Here is a 23,081-nt window from a genome sequence, read left to right on the forward strand (position 1 = left end):
AAGGTTCAAAAGCGCTTTATACAGTTCAAGGTATCTCACCACCCCTCTCCCATGGCTCAGCAATTCTATCCTTACTTATTAAATCAAGAAAAATAAAACAGAAAGAACTACATAGGAAGGTTCACAACTTTATTCATAAAAACCAAAAGATAAAAATAACCAAAATGTCTCCCAATGGGAGAACAGAAACAAATTATGACACGTTCGCATTATGGAACACTACTCAGCAATAAAAAAGAACACATTATTCATCTACACAACATGGATGACTCTCACAGACATTATACTGAACAAAAGAAGCTGGACTCAAAAACAGAGTATATACTGCATGATTCCACTCACAAGATGTTCTCAAACTAAGCTGTGGTTTAAACAACTTAAAAGCTAGTGACTTCTGGTGGAGCATTATTGATCAGAAAGGGGTACGGAAGAAATTTCTAAAATGCAGGAAATTATCTCAAGAGGGATGTGGGTCATGTGGGTATATGTGTTTTGTCAAAAGTCATCAAATTGTACACTTACGATTTATAAATTTCACTGTATGTAGATGTTACATTAAAATTATAGCATTAGTAAGCAGCTGTGAAACTAGTTAGTTGGTCTGCTTGTCTTGATGAGTAAGCAACTCGGAAATGGCTTAAGGCATATTCTAGTCAATTTTTTAAGGATGATGAAGCTAGGTTTCTCACTGCCAAAGACTGTAGTAACAAATATGGAGAGGAACCTGGGGATGAACCTGAAGTGTTGGATTGAAATAGAAGCATCAACATGAACACATGGTTCTTATGTGTATATTATATTAAATTTACATATACACTTCCTAATTCTGTCTGTTGGGAGGCTCTATATATACCTACAGCAATGAGCAGCCCTAGCGCCCATATCGTGGTTTCTAAATACATTTCTTCTTAAAAGGATGAGAGCTCCTTGGGGGGAAAAGGCTAATTATGGGACTGGGACAAGAATTTGATGAGTCTGGGGCATTTGTGTTCAGCCAAAACTAAGGTAAGTCCTCAAATAATGGTGGAGACATATGAAACCAACAAAAGATCCAGTTTGAAGGGATTCCCACCGGCTAAATCTCAGGCATCAAAATAATGACAGTAATGAATTTTGACACTGAATAAAGTAAAACCCAAAAGCCCAAAGTGATACAAATAAACAAAAAAGTGAACAAATAAGAAAGGAAATTGTGGTAGAAGGCTAATAACTACAAAAATTATAGAGTTAATGGATTTTTATGAGGATGAGGATATTTATATGGTGTCAAAGCATCTTCCCACAAATTATTACTTACGAAGGAAAGATAGTAACTTTACACTGGAGAAAGTTGGTGGGTACCACCTTAAAGAGGTATTCAATGTTAACATCATCAACATGAGGACAAATCAGTATCACATGCCTCCAGACCTAATGCATGGAGTAGAGCACAACCTCATTTGGGTGGTGTTCCTGCCACAGAACGATGTAACTCGAATGTAATCGCAAAGCCCAAATCCCAAATACAAAGAGGCACTCTATAAAGTAGCTGACAGATACTCTTCAAAAACGTCATGGTCAAGAAAGACAAAGAAAGGCTGAGGGATCATTCCAGGTGAAAGGAAACAAAAGAGACATGACAAATAAATGTTATACATGATCCCGGATCCTAGACAAGAAAAAAAGCTCTAAAGGACATTATTGAAATAACTATTCAGATTTAAATATTGATCATGGATTAGATAATAGTTTTCTTACAGTGTTAAATGTTAACTTTCCTGGGTTCAAGAAGTATGCTATGGTCACGTGAGAGAATATTTGTTCTTAGGGAATACATAAGATATATTTAGAAGGGTTTGATGTCACCAGTCTTCTCAGGTGATTAAGAAAAAATCAGTGAAAGAAAAAGATAATAATAGAGTAAATGGGATGAAATATAAATAATCATTGAGTCAGTGAATTAAGTAAATAGTGCTGGGCATTCTATGGATTGTTTTTGTAATTTTTCATAAGTTTGGTGCTATAACAAGATAAAAGTTACCAAAAATCCTAAAAACCATAGAAAGTATGTATTATGGCCAATATTTATATATGTAACATCAATGGTCAAACTTAAGTTCCAACCAAGGGAAATGGCTTTTCTGAAAGAAAGATGATTCTAAGGCCTAAATTTAGTCACTGCAGTCTCTTCGTAAAGAGCCACAGTGCACTTTATTTTTTTTTAAAGATTTATTTATTTATTTGACAGAGATCACAAGGAGGCAGAGAGGCAGGCAGAGAGAGGGGAAGAAGCAGGCTCCCCACTGAGCAGAGAGCTCGATGCGGGGCCTGATCCCAGGACCCTGAGATCATGACCTGAGCTGAAGGCAGAGGCTTTAACCCACTGAGCCACCCAGGTGCCCCGACAGTGCACTTTAATAAAGAAGCCTATTTCATTGGACTTAATCCAACATTTCCACCAAAATCTGTTCAGAAACCCTGACTAAAATGGAACACCTTTTAAAATCTTACAAAAATATCAATATTCTATAGAAAACAGTTGGAGAATCACTTTTTACTAAATACACTTCCTATACATGGGTAATGGAAGAAAGATTCGTGCTGGGAAACTAAGAGAAGGAGAGAAAGAGAGAGAGAGTTACAGATACACACACACACACGCACACACACACGCACACACACACACATACATACACATACACACAGCCAGAGAATGTCAGCTTCAAATAGAAGGAGAAAAATGAGGAGAAAAATGACAGGAATCTAAAAAAATATATCTACCTAAAATGTCCCACTCAGCCTAATATAGTCTGTTCTTGTAGCCTATGTTTCTAAGGAGGGTGGAAATTTGGCAAACTGAGTGTTAGTTTTATTCAACCATTAAACTGAACACATCGTCACGCTTCTTGTTATTTTAAATCGGATCCATCCCATGAACTGCATAGCAGAATAGAGGCCATACCTTTGTGGGAATCTACTGTGGGCCAGGCACTGTGCAAGGCTCAGAGAATACATTGACAAATAGGACACAGTTTCTGCCATCCGTGAGCTCGGAGTCTAAAGAGGGACAGGGGGAAGGGAACACATGGAGTGGAAACTGTTAAGATGTAACGGGTGGGGGAGTACTTCATGGGAGCACAAAAAGGCACCAAACTCAGGCACAGAGGCATCAAGCAAAATTCCCCTGAGGAAGTGATATTTATATCAAAATAAGTTAATACACGCTACATTTCTTTGAAAAAAATATTCAAAAGTTTCTTCTCTTTTTTTTTTTTTAACTTTATTTTAACAATCATGTTAGATTCTGGATTCAAGAAGGAAGGAACGGAGGAAGGAAAAATACCCACTATCTATGAAAATCAGGTACAATTCATACTCTAAGGACCGTGACGCTGAGTTTGCCACAAACCGCCATCTTAGAATTCTTCCTAAAGCACTTCTAGACGTACCTATGTGTTCAAGTGTGGGAGTAAAACAATGGGGAGAGAGAGAAAGAAAAGTACAAACTGAAAAAATCAGAAATAGAACAGTGTGCAAAGACAAGAAGTGATAAGTATTGTTTACCTGTCAACTGACATTGATTAATCTTGTGTTCAGTGATGTCGCTCAGTGACTCAAACACCTGGAGGCAGCTGTCACAGCTGTGCACAGCCTCGTCTTCCAGCTCCTCTCCCTCTTCCGGCCTCTTCTTACAGTCTAGTGCCTCTCCATCTTCAGTCTTGTCTTCAAGTTTACAGTTGGGGTCTGAAAGAAAATCAAGACTGTAAGTATGGGATTTAAAGACAGGTTCTTTTCAAGTAACGTTTAGTCTTCTTGCTACCACAAACAGAAGCACCATTTTCCTCGAAGCTGCAAAAGGAGGGCTTCGGGCAGATTATTCTACAGGAGCCAAAAGTGAGTCTTCCCTAAGAGGTGTCGCTTCAGGACGGTTGAAGCTTTTCCTTTCCTCCACCACGCAGGCCTCTTCTCATCGCTTCCTTCAAATAACTCATCCGTCCACCTTGCTGGTGAACTTTGCCATTTTTCAGAGCCCTTTAGGCGTTTTTGCTTAAAAGGTGGAGATAAATCACTTTTAAAATTAAAGTCTCCATTGTAAAGGAAAAAAACCACTGTGCTTAAGAATGAATTCCCTTTCTGCTAAATATACTGTTCCACGGGAAATTACCCGAATTAGCCAAAAGTCTAGAATAAGCTAAGCTAATTACCATAGGCACGAAATTGACCTTTACTTACAAACTGGTCAAAACACACAGTTACCCCATGATTTGTTAGAGAGCGATAGCAAAATAAGCTCTACCATGCAGCAAACCATTCTTACAAACACGGAGTCAAGTGTAAATATATTGGCACGGCTCCTGTTTTCAAACAAGCAATCACCCAAAGAAAGCAATACATACGAGGAGCAATTATAAATTACAATCAAGTCAACCACTTAAACCGGCATTACCAACGTCAAAAAGCTAAGGTGGCGGGAAAACTACAAATAGTTCTAGTCTACCCCTAAGAATCATACACAAATAGCAACAGGGAGTAAGACAGTAAAACACACGTAACATTTTTACTTAGAGCTCTACACATACTTGAAATACTTTTTGATTCTATGTGCTGTCTTTGACTCAACTTAGAGACGTGCCCCCAAACATCTTGGTGGCACCCCTCTTCTTCGCAGGGAAGCAAAGTTGGGGAAGAAAGAGAAAGAGAGAATATGCCTCTTTAGGGGAAATTGGGTAATATAATCGGTGACATAATTTATGGGACATTAATTTCTAACGGCGAAAAGTCCTCCGATGTCAGAAATATAAAATTATGTCTCAAAATATAGTCAATAAAATGGTTATAAAAGAGTTGTATCAAGATACCTAAGAAATATGTAATGCATTATCGGTAGTCCATTTTTTTTCATATGGGGAGAGAAAAATTTGAAATGTTAAAGTCAAGAAGTCACAGAATCAAAATTAGCCCCGATTTCTTAGAAAAGTCCGTAAGTGCCACCACACCACTATCCTCCCGTCTGGAAATGCTCTCTGCTGCCCAGCGTGTAACACGCATCTACAAACCCTGCTCCTTACGAGTCACTATGGTCCCCTTTTTGCTGGCAGTTGTTCTAAAGCCTTTCTTCACATCTGCAATAAACTTGACTCTGTATCACCACCCTTCAGATGATTCACGTAGGCCAAAATCAACTTCCATTTCAACATATATAATAATCTCTTGGGTTCATGAACAAAGCAGAGTTCTCATCTCAAAGAACGAGAATTCTGTTTGTTTGTTGATTCGTTTTTAAAGAACGTAGTGTTTAAGTAAATTGGTAATTTGGGTTGATTTACCATCTGGAAAATTATTATCTCCATGCTCGACACAGTGCCCATTTCAACAGACTGGGGGTTTGGCTGCTCATTCCCGGGGGAGTGATCACAGGATCTTTTCTGTGTGTCTTGTACTTTGCTCAGCATAGCACCGTGGCCAGGTGAGGGCTTAGTAAATATTATTTAGTGATGATAAAAAGGGAGATGAGTGAGGGGGAAACAGAACGTACACAAAAAGTCCTTCAACTGGTATTTTTGCTATAAACAGGAACAGATCGGGTACCACCGAATTAAAAAGTACCTACATGCCTACATTTCCCCAAATTGGCACGATGATCCATCACATTTGACTTTGCTGATTTCAGATGTTTCATGTAGAGCTATAGACGCAACAAATAGGCAGTGGTTCAAAGATCTCCAACAAACTAAAACTACGTGCTAAAATACTGCCAAGTTAGAAAGAAAGTCCAGAAAATAAATAACCATCCGAATTCCGGCAGACTGGCCCTCACACCACTAAGCACTTGTTGGAAGGCAGTCGGCACATGCTGAATATTCTTCCTTGTTTAGCATGAGATTCCAGTTTCTCATAAAACTGATAGCACTGAGGGAAATGTGGGTGCTAGGTCTGAATTTTAATACGATTATTTAAATGCTATGCATCAAGTTTGCAGGCCTGTTTGTTTTTAAATAAGAAGACACAGAATACTTTAAGTAGCACGCAGAGAAAAATGGTAAAAAACTCACCTTCCTTATTATTCAAGAATATGTACACTTTACACAAATCCAGTATCAAAAATATCAAACAAATAGGAATGCACGCATGATGCTTGAACTCTTCAAAGCTAAAGAAGGACTCCAGTCCGTGCTTCTGACACTGTGGCTAGTTATTAAAATAAGGGTCATTTTAAGACTAATAAAAAATGTTTTTGCTTCCACTTCTGCATTTACAGATAGAACCTTTAGGGACTGAAGTCAGTCAAGCTTATTCACTTCTGCTGCAACTTTAGGATGCATGCTCCAGCCAACTGGCGAATTTGTTTTTAGGTCACCACTTAAGAGGGACCCTCTGGGGCGGTGGGGTGGGATTATAGCCTATGATGCCTTGGTGTAACGAGTGCTAGCATCTCAGTCTCTCTCTCTCTCTCTCTCTCTCTCTGCAAGTAGATTTTTTTTCCCAACCTCCACTTCCATGAAGAATTATTTCTTGCCCATTCAAAAGATGTTTATTTGTGTTAGGGGGCTCCGTTCCTAAAGTCAGTTGATGTAAGGAAGATTCTGGAAAGCTTACATGGTCGACCATTTCTTTCCCACAGGTGGCTACACTTCAATAATTACACATGGCCTTAGTTATGGAGTTTTTATAAAGTCCTTTGAGATCCAATCATAAAAAATAATTGTATTACTCCGCGAGCCACTCAAGTATCTGACTTCAACCTAAGGGGTTATAAATACAAGGTTCATGCCTGTAAGAACTGCCCTTCTCCCAACACCACTTCAAGAAAGACAACTGTTCTTTCAACTCAATTGTTGTGTTCCCAACTCCCCTGAAGGGCAGTATTTTTAAATATCCACAGATCCCCTGCGCTACAACCGCAAACCGCATCCCAGCTGCAGGCAGGACTCTCTGTCCTTTGACCTAAGGGACGCCACTCAGACCTGTGATGTCCATCACTACTGAGCTCACGGGACCACCTACTTTCCAGCTCATCCCTTCTAAAGGTTGCTGTGAAACCCTGCATGGATAGTGTTCTAACCTGGATGAAAGTCTTAATTTTGGAACAAAGACACAATTATTATTACAAAAAATAAATGGCAGCTCTCTGTTTCCAATTTTGTTAACTTTACTTATAAATGGAAATTCAAAAGAAGTATGTTTTTCCCCTTATTATGCTCTCTGGCAGGTGGTGCTTTCCTTCTCATCCTCCCCTTCATAGGGTTGTTATTGCTATAACTTGGTTTAATAAAATTTCAACTTTGGGGAAAATGAAAAATTGCACTGGCTTAAAAGTGTTGGAGGCAATAAACCCATGGACTTCAATTAATTTCAAGTGCGGGATCAGTTTAAGGCCAACCAGCAGAAATTCTATTCTGTCCATGTAAAAATGAGGTTTCACCACATTTACTTTTTATAACCTATATAAAAGTCAAGTCAAAGTAATGAATATCTAAAAGCCATCTCAGTGGACTGGCAAAGACTATCTGTATTCTTGAAACTCATCTTACATATTTCTCTCTGTGCAACAAGGATCCCATGCCTGATCAAAGCTAAAATGTCAAACCACCGAGAAAACAGCCCAATTTCCAACCCATTTCACTGCCTAGAAATGGACCTCCTTCCAAGCCACTTTTGCATGGAAAAGCACTGGCAAAAGAAAGAAAAACTAAGAGATCATGTGGTTATAATTATTACCAGGCAAGGAATATTTCTGCAGCTCAGTGGTAAAGTAAAACTCTTGTCGCTCCCTTCTCCCACTAGTGTCCATCGCAAAACAACTGCCTCATTAAATCTTTGCAGTAAGATTAATATGCCGTAGCTGCACGACATTTATAACTTGGTACTCTATAAAAAGCACATTTAATGGTAAGAGCCAGAGCCTAGATACAAAGTATTACTATAAAAACTTCTGGCAGCCAGTACACAGTGCAGGCCCTCGTTCATTCTTGCAGGAGATATAAAGGAGGCTTTTCCTGATGAATTCCAAGCACGAAGCTCTACCTTACAAACCCGAGTCAGTTTTTATGAGAGTGGCAGAAACACAGGATTCTGAAGATGATGTAAATATGAATGCAAGACGATTACTTAACAACGAAACTGGCAAGAGATGAATGAACCCAAAATACTCCACGTATACACGCACGCAAACTTAAAACGTGACCATTTCCTAACAGTCTGCTCTCTGGTCATAGCCAGCTTTTCACCAAATTAAACAACCATGGTATGAATTACTCAATCTTAAATCAACCCACACGATGCCAGTAAGTTCAAGAAATCGCCAACTAAAAAGTGCACACTGCGTAAAAAAAAAAACAAAAACAAAACAGAAACAGACACTTCTTAGCTGCACTGGGATGACCGTGACCTCCTGGATCTTAATTACCCAAAACTATGAAAAAAAGTAAACGTTCAAGAAAAAGTGGGCCCAACACTACACTACTCGTGGGCTAGTAAAAATATACTGTTTTTGTCACTTGAGAAAGCTGCCTCTGTTTTCTTCTAAGGATTTTGTCTAAGAATTAAAAGAACATTATAACTTGGTGTCTCATTCTCAGAAACTCTGTGATGAATAAGTAAACAAATAATTGATACAAATGCAACTCCCACTCAAGTCCCCCAAATCACTACAAATGATGGACCCCAGGTTGACAGCCGTCTTGTGTCAAATAATCATCAACCGTCTAATGTTTTTAAAAAGTTCACATCTGTATGTACAGCTAGCTCTAGGGTTTACTGGCATGGTTGGAAGCCCCATGCCGAAAAAGAAAAACTAAATATTCTCTGTTTAAGGCAAACCATGTCCAGAATCATTCCTCGGGTATAAGCGGGTTCAAACTACATTCTCTGAGGTATCTTGACACTTTTTAAGAACAGAGGAAAAGTTACCTTCAGGCTACAAAGAGTTAAACCGGGAGCAGAAAGCCTTCCTAGTTTTCAAAAACCAAAGGGCGGGATCATTATTTTGTGCTTTCTGGGCTCTAGCTATGCATTCTAACTTGAAATCCCATAAGATGAAAACAGATTTAGGGAGAATAAATCGCACACTGTTATAAAATGGCAAGCAGGCTGTAATGAAGGAATGTAGCATTGCCAGACTGTGCAGCCGTCTGGCCCACCCCCGCCTGCTGGTCTGCTGCCTCCGTTTTTTTTTTTCTACTGTCAAGAAAAGGTAAACAAACAAAACAAAACAAAAACAAAAGAAACCAGTGCGGTAGCCGAGGATGCACACCCAAAACCCAGTCCTCAGCCTGGCAGGACAGCGCCGGCCTGCACCAGCACCTGTCAGGCACCAACAGGTCTGAAGAGCTCCTGCCGCCAAGGAGAAAAATGTGCTTTTTCCTTTTCCTGCAACATTTATTTGCAACCACTCTATTCTCTGAAAGTTATTAAATTGTCTTATATTTAAAAAAAAAACCTTTCTATGTATGTACTTATTCTTTCCTTTGTCTATAAAATCTTCCCAGACAGAAAGAATGATCTCTCTATTAAACAAAATCACGCTGTTGAATTTAGAGTTTCCGCGGTGTTGCCTGATTGTTCTACAGGCCTATCGAGGTCCTTGAAGACCAAAGAGAAATATCACAGATGCACTATAATCAAGGAGAACATGCCAAACATGAATTTATTACAACTCTTCTATCTACAATGGAATTCCTTGCAGGAAAATGGTAAGTGGGGGAAAATTCACCTTGGGAAAGGTTAAAAACAACAACAACCACACACACACACACACACACACACACACACACACACACACACACAGAACCATATACATACTCTTCGGAACCAAAAAAAATTTCTCCTCTTCTGATCAGAATCCTACTCCAATTTCCACTTCTTCCTCCACTTCACCCCTCTTTATCCCGAACATACAATTTAGATGAAAGAAATTTGCGCACTCCAACTTTCATAAAGAGTGTTTATCAACGCACTCCTGCCTTAAAGTCATTCAACTTTCAAATTGAATTATAATGGCTGCCTTGTCACACCTTCAGCAAGCGAATGTTTACTAAGCGCTGATGCTCAGTGAGAGGCATTTGGCTAAGGCCCTGGAGAAGCCTAAGGCCTGGTCCTCGTCCCAAGGAGCCTGTCCCAAGGAGCCTGCAAGCTGCGGCAGAGCTTCCCAACTTGCAGGTCTTCCCAACTTGCAGGTCTAGAGCGGGTCTGGTCAGGTGTTGCGGGATTCTTTCACTCAGCCCTGGAAGTGGTCATGTACAGCTTGGGATAATGGCACTGTGGTCCTCTTGCCTTCCCATTTACCCAAGTGCATCATTCGAAACTTAGCATTTTTCTGCATCTGCCTTGATGTGGGAGGGCTGGCAAGCATGGGTATAGGTATGAGGGAGGCAGTTTTTACAGATGAGTAAATCAATAAGTACAGAAGGTGGGGTAAGTACTCAGAGAGGCCCACAGACCAAGGCATTTAAATCACATAGGGCAGAGCAGGAAATTTTTACCTAAAGAAGAGCAGCTTGGGCTAAGTTTTAAAGGATGGGTAGCCCTGAGGACAAGTAGAAAATGGCTCTCCAAACAAAGGAAACATTGGTAAAGGCACACAGAGGCATAAAACCACATGATGCCTTCCAGGAAGTACAAGTTTTTCTGTGCTATTGAAATGAGGGGTGCTGCACAGAGTGGGGGTAGGGGAGAGCCTTGGCAGAGAAGAGGATCACGAAGGAACTACTGTGAGCTAAATGTTCACGTGCTAACCTCAGAACCAGGGGAAGTCACGGGAGGACTGAAGGAGAGAGGGACTGATCTCGCTTCTGTTTTAGAAAGATGCCCCACTGGAAATGCAGAGGGTAGGTTGTTAGGGTACCAGATCTGGATGCAGGGAAACCAGTCTGGAGGTTATGACATGAGGCAGGAAAGGAGGGAATAGAGTGCAAACAGTCAATGGCAGGGGGGAAAAAAAAGCACAGGAGTCACTACAGAGACAGGACTGTACACTGTGTGTAGCCATAAGAAATCGGGGAGCTGGCTTATGACTTCCGGGTACAGGCTGCAGGAGAGCCATTCCTAGAGATGGTCATGGTTTTAAAACAGGTGTATTAATCGAGGTTAATGGCTTACTTTTTCTCACTGTGTTCACACCCAGAGTTTGCCTTTTATCCATAATCCCACCAAAGCTAAAACTGGAGAGAGACTGGCCAGAAATATCACAATCCCACCAGCTAACTTTTTAATCCAGTACAAGAGATTTGCAGGGGCCCCCATGACACCTGTGGGGATTGAGACCTTCGGTGAGATTCCCTTTACTTTAGTCTCATTTCGAACATACACACAGCCAAGGGAAAACAAATCCAAAATTTGACTAAAAACAAAAACAGCTATTGACTCTAACATCTCTTTTTTCAGAAATACTGTAAAACGTTTCTTCGGACAACTACAATCACAAATGAAACATACTTGAACCTCGGAGCTAGACATTTGGATGTTTGGGAAAGGGTCTGCTTATTTCCTCTTTAAATGTAGCAAATAAGCTGTAGCCTAGAAGCATTCACTCCACCCCAGCCAAAGAAAACCTGGGGCAGAAAGCCTTTGTATTCCAGACATCATACTCCCTGACACTTCTACCAACTGTTCTTATTACTTTAAGTATTTTAGATAACACCAATCCAATTGTAACAGTATTTCTGGATTCCACACTTAAAGTTAACGGTCTCAACAATTACCGAAACCCTGGCTTAGGGAGAAAGTGTTTTGTTTTGTTTTTTTTAATTTTTTTTGGGAGAAAGTGTTTTGTTTTGAACAAGAAACACTTGCTTGTTGCAATGTAGCAGTGCTTATCTTTACGTTTTTGAGAGGATAATTCACAAAATTCACATTCATAAAAATCAATCCAATACTATCACTCAATTCTCTTGATTAGTGACTTTGCTTTTTCTTTTTTTAATTTGGGAAGGTCCTCTTCTAAATTTTAAATGTTGTATTTGAAAGACCAGAACCACTGGATTTGTCTCAAGATTGTGAATTAAAGACAAAATTTGGGAACTTTAATAATAAATCCTATTAAATGCACTCATATCACCCAGGAATATGAAAATTTTGTTGTTGCTATTGTTTTTCTCTTTTCCCTTTAGCAGCTCTTATTGGTTCTCAAATTGGGGAATCCAACTGTAATTACAATAAAGTAGAAAATGCTTTGAAAACAAATTATTTAAGATTTTTTTTAAATTTTCTTTCTTAGTTGGCACACAGTGGAAGGCCCACTTTCTAAGAAGTGATCCCATTCAGGAAGATAAGAAGGAGGTTTCTAAACCACTGTGTTGGTACCATGATGGCTCAGCAAAAGAACAAAAAGTAGAGAGAAAAATCCTACCAAATAGATACATGTTTGTATAATGAAAGATCAGAGCAAAATGTGGGGCTATGATTTATGACTTATGAGCTATTACAAAATAGAAGAAAATTTATGTATAATTGGAAAAAAAGAAATTCATTCTGTTCTCCTCTAGTTGGACTAATAAATTTCAAAATACATGCAACCCTAAATGTCTCGGGTTCCTTTGGCCTGATTAAACAAAACAAGAAAAGCAACACAACCAAAAATAAACTATAAAAATAGATCATTATTGAATGAATACCATTTCTGCAAGACTTCCCTTAATGAATATGACACAAAGGAAATATAACAGCATCATTTTTAACTTTTTAACTGCACTCTTCATTTCTTAGAACACAATTCCTTAAGTTTCCATATGTGTTTAATTAATGTTTTTCTTTCGTTTTAACTCAATCTCTCCAAAAACCAGATTTTAAAAATGCATTTTTCCCTACAGAATGACAACCTTGCCAAATGTGCATTCAATCTGCATGTATCTGCAGACAAGTAATAAAGACACCAATGCCATTAGCATAATCAATACACAATTTACAGAGCTACCCAGATAGAACTGAAAGTGAACGTGTATGCCATTATCTTAGTAACTATAAATTAATAGTCATTTGTGGAAATATGTTCCCACTTATATTGTTTCAATCCTGACCTGTCAAGATAATGTGAGCATATATTAAATATATGTATATTGTAATATGTATATATGTAAATACAGTATGTTATATATAAACATACTTGAAATGAGGATATATTATCAGATAATCTCCAAATATGTAGGAAGTATAATTAACTAAGTCAATCAATCATCAAGGAGAATGGCTGATAAATAAGCACCCATATTTAGTCATTTTGCTTTTTCACCATGTGATTTAATAAGCAAATATACATATATCTGTGTGTGCATATATGTGTGTATATATATATACACATATATATATACACATTTCACAAACATAATTTTCAGTAAATACACATGGGGAAGGAGCATGCATGTTCTCAGATGGTGAGCTAGAAGGGTCATATCTCACCCTATTTTCTGAAAAGCCTAACAAGGGATCTAATGTAATCAATCCTATTACTGCTGCTTTTAAATTTAAAAAATCCGATGCTTTTGAAACTTCCTTTTCAGCCAACACCATCCAAAAAAAAAAAAAAAAAAAAAAAGTAAGTGCCAACTCTGAAATGCCATACAGAAGACATCAGAATTGAAGTCGTTTTTTTGGGGAATGGTGATGTGTCATGCCCAAGTCCTTCCACAGATGACACCAATGTCCCACCAGTCCTTGGGGCAGCCCATCCCCAACAGTTGTGTCCATCTCTTCATAGCACAAAGAAAATTTGTGCGAAAAAGGTAGCATATTTCAAAGAAAACAGACATTGCTTAAAGAAGGTAACGTACCAGCCGGAAATCGGAATTTGCTTCTACACACAGTGTATTTGAAACAGTTAATGTGACGTTACCAGGAGCCTATTCAACCCCAAGTCAGATCCACTGCTATAATTTTGCAGGCACAATCATCCCTCATTTTCCCCATCACTCACACTGGTGGGCTCCACCTTAGCCAATCTCCTGACCTTTGAGTCAAAGTGTCCCAAGGAAGACCTTTGAAGGTCTACTCAGCTTCTGGGAGGATGTCTTTCTGCTGAGATTTTACCAGCAATGGGAAAACGCTCCTGGATCTCTCACGCCAGCACCCCAGCACCACCTCCCCTCCAAGACCTCCCAGATCAGCTTTCTGAGGCATGCAATGCTTTTATCAGCAGCCAAAGCCTTTAATCACACAATTAGGGATTTGTCAGGTTTCCACTGCTTTTAATTCTCTTTCAGGTATAACTGACTAATAAATTTTTTTTCTTGTAAAAGTAACTTTCTCTGGGGAGGTGGAATAGGGGAGGGAACTAAGGTCTCGATGCTTAAAGAAAAAGGGAACAGCAGAGGAGAAATGTGGGGGCCAGAGGATTAATTATGTCCACCTCCTGATTTGGCTTAAGATTGGTCCTGGCCTCTCCTATTTGAAAATTATGAGACTGAAGACTGTCCATTTTCAAGTCCAGAAGTCTACATTCTTTTTCTACATCAGTCATGCTTATTGGATGAGCCTCGTTTTCCTCACCTATAAAATGGGAATAATAATAACCGATGTAAGATGCACTTCAGATCAAATGAAACAGATACACAGCCTTTTCGGAAACATTAAAGAGATTCCCAAATGCAAAGTATTTGCCATAAATAGTGAGCTCACATCCATTGCCCGCCTTTTATTGTAGAGAATGGTTCCTAATTAATATAAAAATTCACACGATTTCTCCCAGGCTGTCTCCAGAAGGGGAAATACGTTCTGCAGGACACAAAGAGCCTGCAGAACTATGTCACCCCTCAGGACTTTGCAGAAGAGGGAAACAGAGGATAAAACGTGTGTGCTTCCTCAATGGCCCCATGAATTTCTTCCATAATAAAAGGCTACAACTAGTTAGTAACTTGCTAAGAGCCAGACGCACGTTGGGTACCTTACTTTTGTTACCTGATACAATCTTTTTTTTTTTTTTGTAAGATTTTATTTATTTATTTGACAGACAGAGATCACAAACAGGCACAGAGGCAGGCAGAGGGGCGGCGGGGGGTGGGGGGAGTGGGGGGGAAGCAGGCTCCCCGCCGAGCAGAGAGCCCGACGTGGGGCTGGGGCTCGATCTCAGGATGCTGGGATTATGACCTGAGCCGAAGGCAGAGGCTTAACCCACTGAGCCACCCAGGCGCCCGTGATACAACAATCTTGTGCAGTAGATTCTTGCCATTTTATTGGTAAGAAAAATGAGGGCTACAAAGGTTCAGCAACATGCAGGATTCAAACACAGGCCTGTCGGGCACTGGGTCCCTAGTGTCAACTCACTGGAACATGTTGGTTATACCCCCAGGACCAACCAGTACCTGAGACCCTGACAGCTAAAACTTGAGTAAGGAAGGTCATCTCCCAGAGCAGCGAGGCCCAGATTTGGGCTCTTGTGAGAGGCAGGGAAAGTCACTTTTCCTTCCACAGTCCAGAATGTGTATACCTGGGAAGGGCAATTCATAAAACTAGAAATCAAGAGACTATGAGTCTCCCCCCTTTGCATCACAATGTCCTAGTGTGACTTGGAATGAGGCACTAATGCTCTTGGGTCTGGGTCTCGGAGGCAACGGGGAGATGGAGGCCCTAAATCTTGACCCCTGGGAACACTCTACACCTTGCTTGCTCCTGAACTCTTCCCTGAGATTCTCAGCCCAAACAAAACACCCTTCCTGATGCATCTTCTAGAATATCTATTTTAAATGATCTCAAAGTAGAATTTCTTTTGTCGCTCACTATCCATTTAAGGATATTCCACTCATTAAAAGCAGCCTCGTACAATCCTCTTGACTCTCTCCACTCTGATTTTCATTACTATTTCTCTCACTTCATTTAGCATTAAGGTTGAAGGGAAAAAAATATAAATGGCTATGTGAAAGTCATCTGATTGGATATATTAAGGTTTTAGGCTTGGTCCGAATAGAAAGACAACTTTATGACAGTGACAATTTCATGACAATAAAAAGAGACGTTAGCAGCCACAGAGAGCATCAGCAGACGGACGGATGAGTGTGCAGGTCAACCAGCGGCCGGTGGCTGGGTTTCTCCAGCCCGAAAGGACCCCTGAAGCCCGGCAACCCTGCATTGGGGACTGGAGAATTTCATGAACTAAACGCAGTAGAGCTAGTGACCGAATGAGCCAGGGGAGGCCACGGAAATAAAAATAAAGCAAAATGAACCATTAGGATTTACCGCAGAATAGAATGGAGGAGAAGTTAAGAGGAAAGAAATTTCAGACGATCTGCCCCCAAATAAGGGGCATTTTTGATTTCACATAAAATGAAAGCCATGGCTAGCCACAGCCAGACACGGACTGGTAGTTGACAGCAGTGGCAGTCCTGTGTCCTCCTTCCATCTTCACACTCTGTACTCGCAAGTGCTTCCAGACAACACTGGATTCCACTCTGCCTTGAAGAAAATGCTTCTGGATAAATGGACTGATGAGTAGGGTGATGTAGAAAAGCATCCCCTTGTTCATCTAATTCCTATGTAAACGCAAACCTAGATTTACCTTTTTAATTTAAGGATTATTAATAAATCTACTATGATTAAACCTTCATAATGATACGTGAATTATTTGTCTCTAGTTCCTCTCCCAAGAACAATTAGCCTACCTTTGTAAATTAGCATTGGCCCTTTTGCAAAGAACCTCAAAAACACAGACCTGACTTACCAAAAAGATGGCAGAGGCTCTAAAATTAATTAGCTCCACTTTATGTTTCCATTATCTTTTAATTGGAATTTCTACAGGAATTTTTCTTTCAGAACTCTGTCTACATTGACAACACCTAAAATGCAGCTTGGAACCAGGCACTAATTCGGCCAGTGTGAAGGGGCTAGCCATGACACTGAACCTAGCAAAGACATCTGCAAAGAACCCACCCAAGACAGGCCTCTGAAAAGGCTGTGTGCAGCTCCACAGAAATACCTACTCCTGAACCACACCAAAAAAGAATTTTTTAGAATAGAAAACAGTTGTATACCATGGGAGGAAGAGCTTCCTCGCAATACAGAAAACCTTTGAGAGTAAGAGTAAAAACCATTGCTTGGGTACTTCTTATTTGCCAGATACTATTCTAAGTGCTTACATGAATTAACTCTCAATTCTCATATAAACTCTATAAATTAGATGCTATTATTACCCTCACTTACAGATAGAGAAACTATCATCCAAAGTGATATCATCACTTGCCCAAGGTCAACCGGACTAGAATTTCAACCCAGGGTGTCTGGCTTAACAGCCATGATCTTAACCACCATATATACTGACCCACTAACTAAATGTTTGCTGAGCACCTACTATATTTCTAGAAATGTGGTTATGCACTGGGGACACAGGGGTGGGAGGGGACGGACAAGACCCTGCAGCCAGTTTAATGGGACAGACAAAACTAAAGACTAATAAGAATGATCAGAAAAGAAAAAAAAAGTTTTCTATGTCAGACACAAAATCTGTTACTTACAAGGGAAGGCACTGACAAAACTGAAAATAAATAATTTTAAACTTCTGTATGACAAAAGAAAAAAAAAATTACCACCCACAAAGTCAAAATGAGGAACTATCTGCAACACGTAAGTCAAAGGACTAATTTTCTTATTAAGATGAGCTGCTTTCAAACCAAATGACAAAAGAGCCAAGGAAATACAAAGACAATTCACAGAAAAATAAATACAAATGATGTATAAACATAGAAAAGGATGCTCATGATTATAGAAATGCTAATTAAAATGTCAATGAAATACCAGTTTGCTTGTTTCACAAGTCACATTAGTAAAGATAAAGTATTTAAACACGGATCCTCTCCATCCCTGCTGCTAACAGCGGTGTGAACTGGAATTACCTCTGTGGAGGGCATACTGGCAAGATCCATCAAAATGTGACATACATGTTCCCTTTACCCCGCAATCCCGTTTTGGGGAATGTATCCCATTCATATAATCATACATGTCAGAGCAAGAATGTGTATATGCTTATCGAAGCAACATCTGTAAATAGTAAATCAAGCAAACAAGTAAATAAAGAGAAACAAGCTGATGGCCATCAGTCGGGGAAGGGCAGAATGATGGAATGTCATGGCGTGGATAGTACAGTGGTATTAGAATTAAAGAGAGGTCCTCACAGTTGGTATGGAGGGGCTTCTAGGAAATATATTCAGGGAGGGAGCATGGAGAGCTCTCTCACATGTGTTGGGGAAGGAAAGATATGCAAACTTGCCTGCTCACAGACTGCTGTCTGGGGACTTTGTGAATAATACTATTATGAATCCAAAGAACAGAAAATGTCTAAAAAATATGAGTTGAAAAGTTTGGGTAGGTAGATTACTTTTTTACGATCTTCCAGTTTTCTCTGTGTAAGTTTTCAATTATAGAATGTACTATACAGAAGATACAAATACAGAATCAGATTGCTGATGTATTGTCATATTCTAGTGTTTACTGAGCTCCTTGATGTGGAAATTGTGCTAAGAATTTGCAAAGATCGTAAGCAGAAACATATTGCACAGTTTGAATACATTTTCCTAACTATCTATGAGGCAAAATGGGGGAGAGTTGTTAAATTGTCTTATGATACCAAAATGAGTGAGTTTATCCAGTATTTAGACAACATTATGAGAAGGAAAAGAAATCCAGATGTTTGCAAGAATAAGTAGATCTAATGATGAAAAAAACTCAAGGGATGTAGTTAGGGTAGTTTACTTAAGGGTGGAAAAACCGGGCTCATGTACAAAGGATGGCCTGAACTTAAACACAAGTTAGCCAAGTGCAAATTATATAAAAGAGATGCCACCTGTAGGAATTAAAAGCATACTCTTGCTGCAAAACCAAGTACCGGCTGGAGTTAAACAACATCATGAGGGAAACAAAGAATCATCTCATTAAGTCTTCAGAGACTGAGAGCTTCATGAAACCCACATGCAACAGGGTCTGACTTGTTCCTTACTATATCCTTAGTACCTGACACATAATCAATGCTCAACTAGAAATTCCTACAGAACGCATGACCTTGTTTAATACCTTTCATTCAAAAACATACTAAACTTGGGGCACCTGGATGGCTCAGTGGGTTAGGGGTCTGCCTTCAGCTCAGGTCATGATCTGAGGGTCCTGGGATTGAGTCTCCTAGTCAAGGCTCCATGCTTAGCAGGGAGTCTGCTTTTCCCTCTCCCTCTCTCTCTGCCCCGCCCCCTTCTTATGCACGCCCCCCTCTCAAATAAATAAATAAAATCTTAAAAAAATATATTAAACTTGCAAAACTTGGAATTAAACTTGGAAAGTGCTTCCTCTGTGATCCTCTCCTGACCTCCCTGATACTGGTGAAATGTTCACATAACACCCAGTGCTTTCCTTCCACATGACGATAAATTATTAGTATCTATTTAATTGTCCATCTAATGTGCTTCCACTGCTTGCTTGTAATTCCTTCATAACATCCCCAACTCTGAGCACTCCTAGACTGGTAAAAGATGAATGTGCAGTCAATATTGGTTGATGAAACAAATAACTGATTTACTACATTTGTTTGTGTACTTGTAAACATTTGTTTGTTTTACCATCTAGATTTAGGCAATAAGGATTCAAGAAAATAAACAGACAGCCCTCAGGAGCCTGGGTGGCTCAGTGGGTTAAACGTCTGCCTTAAGCTTAGGTCATGCTCCCAGGGTCCTAGGATCCAGTCTGGATCCTGGGATCGAGTCCCAAGCAGGGAGCCTGCTCCTCCCTCTTCCCGCACCACCACCCCCCACCACCATGATCTCTCTCTCTCTCTCTCTCTCTATCTCTATCTCTCTGGCTCTCAAATATATAAAATCTGAAAAGAAGGAAGGAAGAAAGGAAGGAAGGAAGGGAGGAAGGAAGGAAGGAAGGGCAAGCCTTGATCTCGGAGGACTTCTCAATAAGCCAGAAAACCAACTTAGTGCTATGGTTTCTGTGGTATGTGATGTATGGAGGGAATAAAAAAGAGAAGAGTCATTTTAACTCGGGTGGGTCAGGAAAACCCTCACAGAAGATGAGGGATGAGTCTTAAGAAATGAAAATAATATTCAATTCTTTATTACTGTACAAAACTGACTTGTGAATTCACGGTCTACGCCTAGAGGAGATGCAACATGAAGCCGTGAAAATCATTAAAGTTTTGGGCCATGCTGCTATATGAAAATGGTACCAGCATCTGGGCAAATGGATGAACATGAATTGAAGATGACTAGCCAACAGAAGTCAAACTAAATTAAAATGCTGTCCTTAAAGCAACACACTTTGACCTTGGCTCAAACATTTGTACTGCTGCAGGTTCATACCCATCCCACTGCAAACATCCAGGCAAACAGAGCTGGTCACACACTCATGCATACATATGCATGATTTCTAGTCCAAAGTGGCTATGGCTTTTAGAGTTGCTCCCAGTGAGACATGACAATCCCCTAGTGAGGTAGCCCTAAGCTCTCATCCAGAAACTGCCGAATGCTGTATGGAAATTCCAAAACTTGGACAGAGTCAGATTCCTTATAAAAGCTCTGAGGATGGTTCAGTGCATGATATACGTGTTCTTCTATATTTGCTTCCTAAACAGGGATCTGTACAAGAAATCATAGGGGAAAGTAAGACCATCGAACCTCTGTTGCTTGGTTTTGTTCCATCAGCTGCAACTCAATCAAGTTCACAACTTAAAAAGCATGCCCGCCCCATTAATATGAATTATTGATCAACTTGCCAGAATTACAATTTCTCAGTATGGGAATTCTACGATATTAGAGATAGAAGGGAATCAAAAGTCATCAACCCATTCCTTCAGCAAGAAACAAAGTGAAGTGCTCGGAAGTTCATAGAGCACCAGGTATGAGTCAGGTACCTGGCTGAGCATTCTCTGACTCAGGGACACAGAGGCAAAGACGGGAGCTGGGGAGCCATCCCAGGGGTCAGCCAGCATCACACTCAGACTGGGTTTTAAATATGCAGATCAGCAAGGATAAAAAATAGTTACATTTAACAGGAGCTATAAAATGGTGTTATTATCTTGTAATGGTTTTATTTTGAAGATTAAAAATTTGGCATAATGATGCAATACTTATGTAAATGACCTATATGATTTTGGAGGAGGCAAAAGGGATTTCATGTTGATCATCTTTTTCTTCGGTCAGTTACACTCCACCATCACCATTCATTCAGCACTCACATCTTTGAACATGAAGACCATCAAGACACCCAATATCATTATCTCTAAATTGTCTTATGCTTAGGATCTATGATTCTGTAAAAGTTTATTTCAAAGCATTCACTTGTCTCCCATGGGAGAGACAGTCAAACCTGCACTATGGACTTTTCAATACAAACTTGTTTCATTCCTTCCACTCCTGAATATTTAATGGAGTGAGTTCCTTGTGACTTGTTTCACCTCAATTTTATATGGCGGGGATTCCTAACTGAAGTTTGGTGTTGCTGAGTTTTTGTTTTTGTTTTTTTTATATCAGCATCATATATACTCTCTAAGAGTCTTCAATTATCTTAAGGGATGACATAAATCTTTGACTTTTTTTAAACGATGAACTTTAATACCACACGATTAACTTTCAAAAATGGTATCCAGATCTTTTAGGAGGAGTAAAAGATAATTGCTAAATCAATGACCTAAATCCAAAAGAGATGGGAATATTCTATAGATTGTGTTTAGCGGTTTCAGTTCAAGTGAACGTATTTATCTTTTAATTATAAGAGGAAACACTGCTCACTATTCTTAAAAATTATAACTCACCAACTTTTGGTGCCAAAAATGTTTTGAAACTCAGTTGATCTAACTTTTTTAACTGACTTAATTTGCTGAGAAAGGGAATATATCACATACATGAGTCCTTTTCTCCTCATTTGCTTTGCTTCCTTCCCTAAATTAAAAAGCAATGGAAGATATTTAAAATCTCATTCAGTTTCCTAGACCATAAGCTTTTGAAGAGCAAGGTTTCTGTCTGCTTGGTTCACAACCTAATTCTCAGAACTTAGCACAAGGCCAGGAACAAAATAAGCGCCAGGGGAAAACAAAAACAAAAACAAAAAAAAAACCCTTGTTAAATGATGAAATGAGCCCCCTCATTTTACAGAGAGGAAATCCGAATCCTAGAGAACAGAGGTTAAGTGGCTTGCCAAAAATGTGCAGACAGAACATCAGAACTCGCCCCCTTGCCCTTCCTACTCTCCAACCATCTCCCTACTAGTACTAACATCCAAGTCACGATACTTATGACCATAACGGTTTCTGTTTTTATTCTCTGCTCTTTCCAGGAATTAATATGCACTCTCTTGAGCCCACAGTTTGTTTGTTTTTTTAACCCTTGCCTCTGTGAATAGTCCATCTAACTTCTCATACAACACACTGACAGCCCCAACCACCCTCCATAATGCACACAGCAACTTCAGACTCCATGTAGGAGCCAATGGACAAAACATTCCAATGAACTCATGAGAGCACAACCTCCCAGCCAATAGCTTTGTGTTGACTTCATTGTCCCTCAGTGAAGCGTTCTTTCTGAATACTTAATTGCCTTCTTTTAATGTATAAAAATAAGAAAAGACAGAAGTGTGATACCAGTGAGGGAAAACATATGTCTGATAAACTCAAAACAACCGAGACAAGCTAAATCATTAGGAATGAGAAAAGTAATTACTATTTAGTCTTATTCATACACTTATGAGACCTAATCTGGTTTTACCATGAAGAAAAATAGTATTAAAGGGCACGTATGAAAGGCTAGAAGTTGTTTCTAAAAATCAATATAGAGTTTAAAACGCTGCCATGTGTGTTAGATTCCTGGTCACAGTGCTCTTCCCCCGCCCCCATAGAATGGTGATCCATCATTCCCCTTGCAGACTCCTCACTTGCCATGTCTTCACAAAGGTATTCTGTCTGAATCCATGAGGCTGTCTGTACCCAAAAATGAGAGCCATGGATCTCCTTCGTTCCCATCAAACTCCCAATGAGTTTCCATCTTGAGATATCTCTTATAGTACACTGATGGGATAAGAAACTTTGGAAAAAGCCAGCTGTGAGACAGAAAGGAGAGGAGGCAATAAAAATAGTGAAGTCATGATGCTCAATGGTAAAGTGATTTGAATTTCTAAAAGGAAATTCTATTCCTTACAATGATACC

The 23,081-nt window shown here is 39.6% G+C and overlaps 1 protein-coding gene across 3 annotated transcripts in view; it reads right to left on the reverse strand.

Moving 5' to 3' along the window:
- ZNF521 (zinc finger protein 521) overlaps positions 1 to 23,081 on the reverse strand; it is a 277,587-nt gene that overhangs the window by 245,583 nt on the left and 8,923 nt on the right. For all 3 annotated transcript variants that reach the window (XM_046025988.1, XM_046025986.1, XM_046025987.1), the window contains one exon: positions 3,544 to 3,723. Coding sequence is in view for 2 of the 3 variants with exons in the window: in XM_046025986.1 (XP_045881942.1) it covers positions 3,544 to 3,723 (180 nt within the window). In the remaining variant the exon portion in view is untranslated. The remainder of the gene's footprint in view (positions 1 to 3,543; positions 3,724 to 23,081) is intronic.

This window comes from Meles meles, chromosome 12 (genome assembly GCF_922984935.1).
Source record: "Meles meles chromosome 12, mMelMel3.1 paternal haplotype, whole genome shotgun sequence".
Taxonomy (NCBI): domain Eukaryota; kingdom Metazoa; phylum Chordata; class Mammalia; order Carnivora; family Mustelidae; genus Meles; species Meles meles.